At 54.2% G+C, this 2,066-nt stretch overlaps 1 protein-coding gene across 1 annotated transcript; it reads right to left on the reverse strand.

Moving 5' to 3' along the window:
• Nucleotides 1-247: 247 nt before the first annotated feature.
• Nucleotides 248-842, reverse strand: LOC124585019 (neuroligin-4, X-linked-like). The gene is made up of 2 exons (XM_047131373.1): nucleotides 837-842; nucleotides 248-589 (listed from the first exon to the last, which is right to left on the reverse strand). The coding sequence occupies exons 1-2, from the start codon at nucleotides 840-842 to the stop codon at nucleotides 248-250; spliced, it is 348 nt and encodes a 115-aa protein (XP_046987329.1).
• Between the last annotated feature and the right edge of the window lie 1,224 nt (nucleotides 843-2,066).

The raw sequence follows: 2,066 nt of genomic DNA on the forward strand, positions 1-2,066 counted from the left end.
GGTCAGTTTTATTCTCCATAATGTGCTTTGTTCATGACGGAACGTACTTTGTTTTTGGTAGGAGTCAAACATTTGGACAGGTACGTGTATTGGTATTCAGTATTAACCGTTGTCAGAGACATGCGTTTCCACTCTTTTGAGTTGGTCAGAGAGAATAAAGCAATATAATATTCATTTGTTTTATTTAGTGCATCACGTTAGTTGGTGTCCCAACCGTGGGTGGGGTGCAGAGTGTAAGTGGTGCTGGCTACTCACCGGCTCGCGGCACGTAGAGGTTGAGGTAGAGGCAGTCCTCGCTCTGGTTGGCGAGCAGCGGCAGCAGCAGCTCGAGCTGGCGCAGGCGGCCGCGCGGGAAGCGCAGCAGCGCGTCGCTGCGGTTGGAGATGTCGGGCGTGCGCTGCGGGCAGACGGGCGACAGCGCGTCGGCGAGGCGCGTGTGCCTCCACGGCGACGGCGTCAGCGGCGGCATGTAGCGCAGCGCGCCCACGGGCGGCGACGCGTACGGCACGCCCAGGAAGGCCTCGACCGTCTGCTGCAGCACCAGGCCGCGCACCGGCCCGTACTTGGTGCGCACGACGCGCGTGCTGTACTTGGGGGGCGGCGCCGCGCCCGCCGCCGGCACCAGCGTCGCGGCAGCGAACGCCAGCAGCAGCAGCACCAGCGGCAGCAGCGGAGGCGGCGGGGGCGGCGGCGGCGGCGGGGGCGGGCCGGCGGGGGCCGCGGGCGCGGTGGCGGAGGCGGAGGCGGCGGCCGCGCGCCGCATGCTCAGCCCGGGCCGCTGCCCCCTGCGGGCCTCGCCGCCACCATGGCCGCCGCGCTCAGCCGCGGGCCCTCACCGCCATCACGACGGCGAGCCCCGCCTGCCGACACACACGGCCATCCGCACGCTATTAGCTTTCCTTATTTATGTAATGGGCACCAGCCTTCTGCACAACCTGTAAACACTTGATTCGTTATCCAAGGTTTGTACGCAAAAAAAAAAAAAAAAAAAAAAAAAAAAAAAAAAAAAAAAAATTGTTTTTGACCTGGGGCATAGGATAATGCAGCAACGCTGATTAATCAGGGACAAGATTGCAGCCTCTCTTGGACCCTATTTGGCAAATACACTGCCGGAAAAAAAAATAAACCTGGGAAGACGACGTCAGTTTTGATCCGATGATGGCATATGCCACATGGCCCCCCTTGTGCGCGATATACAACAGGCCCTAGATACCGGCTCCCAGGTTGATGCCATATTCCTCGACTTTCGAAAGGCGTTCGACTCAGTTCCGCACTGTCGCTTGCTACAAAAAGTGCGCGCTTATGGTCTATCCAATGACATATGCGGTTGGATAGAAAGTTTTCTAACAGAAAGGGAGCAGTATGTCGTCCTGAACGGGGTAACTTCAATGGAAACAAGAGTAACTTCAGGTGTGCCCCTCTGCTTTTTACGATTTACATAAACGATCTGGTTGATGGAATTGACAGCGGCATTAGACTGTTTGCCGATGATGCCGTAGTCTACAGGAAAGTAGTATCACACGAAAGTTGTGAACAAATCAATGAGGATTTGCAGAAAATAAATGCGTGGTGTAATGAATGGTACTTATCTCTCAATATTAGGAGGTGTAGCCTTCTGCGTATAACAAGGCGAAAATCCCTATTAATGTAGGAGTACAAAATAAATGATCAGTCTTTGGAAGCGGTTACATCAGTCAAGTATCTGGGTGTGACTATTCGAAGTGATCTCAAATGGAATGATCAGATTACGCGGGTAAGGTGAACTCTAGATTGCGGTTTATTGGTAGAATCCCGAAGCGATGCAGTCCTTCAACAAGGGAGATAGCTTACAATACGTTAGTTCGTCCAGTCTTGGACTATTGTTTGTCTGTGTGGGACCCTTACCAGTTCGGTCTGATTCAAGAGATTGATGTCCGCAGCCCGTGGTCGTGCGGTAGTGTTCTCGCTTCCCGCGCCCGGGTTCCCGGGTTCGATTCCCGGCGGGGTCAGGGATTTTCTCTGCCTCGTGATGACTGGGTGTTGTGTGATGTTCTTAGGTTAGTTAGGTTTAAGTAGTTCTAAGATCT

The sequence above is a fragment of the Schistocerca americana genome, chromosome 1, assembly GCF_021461395.2.
Source record: "Schistocerca americana isolate TAMUIC-IGC-003095 chromosome 1, iqSchAmer2.1, whole genome shotgun sequence".
Classification (NCBI taxonomy): Eukaryota; Metazoa; Arthropoda; class Insecta; order Orthoptera; family Acrididae; genus Schistocerca; species Schistocerca americana.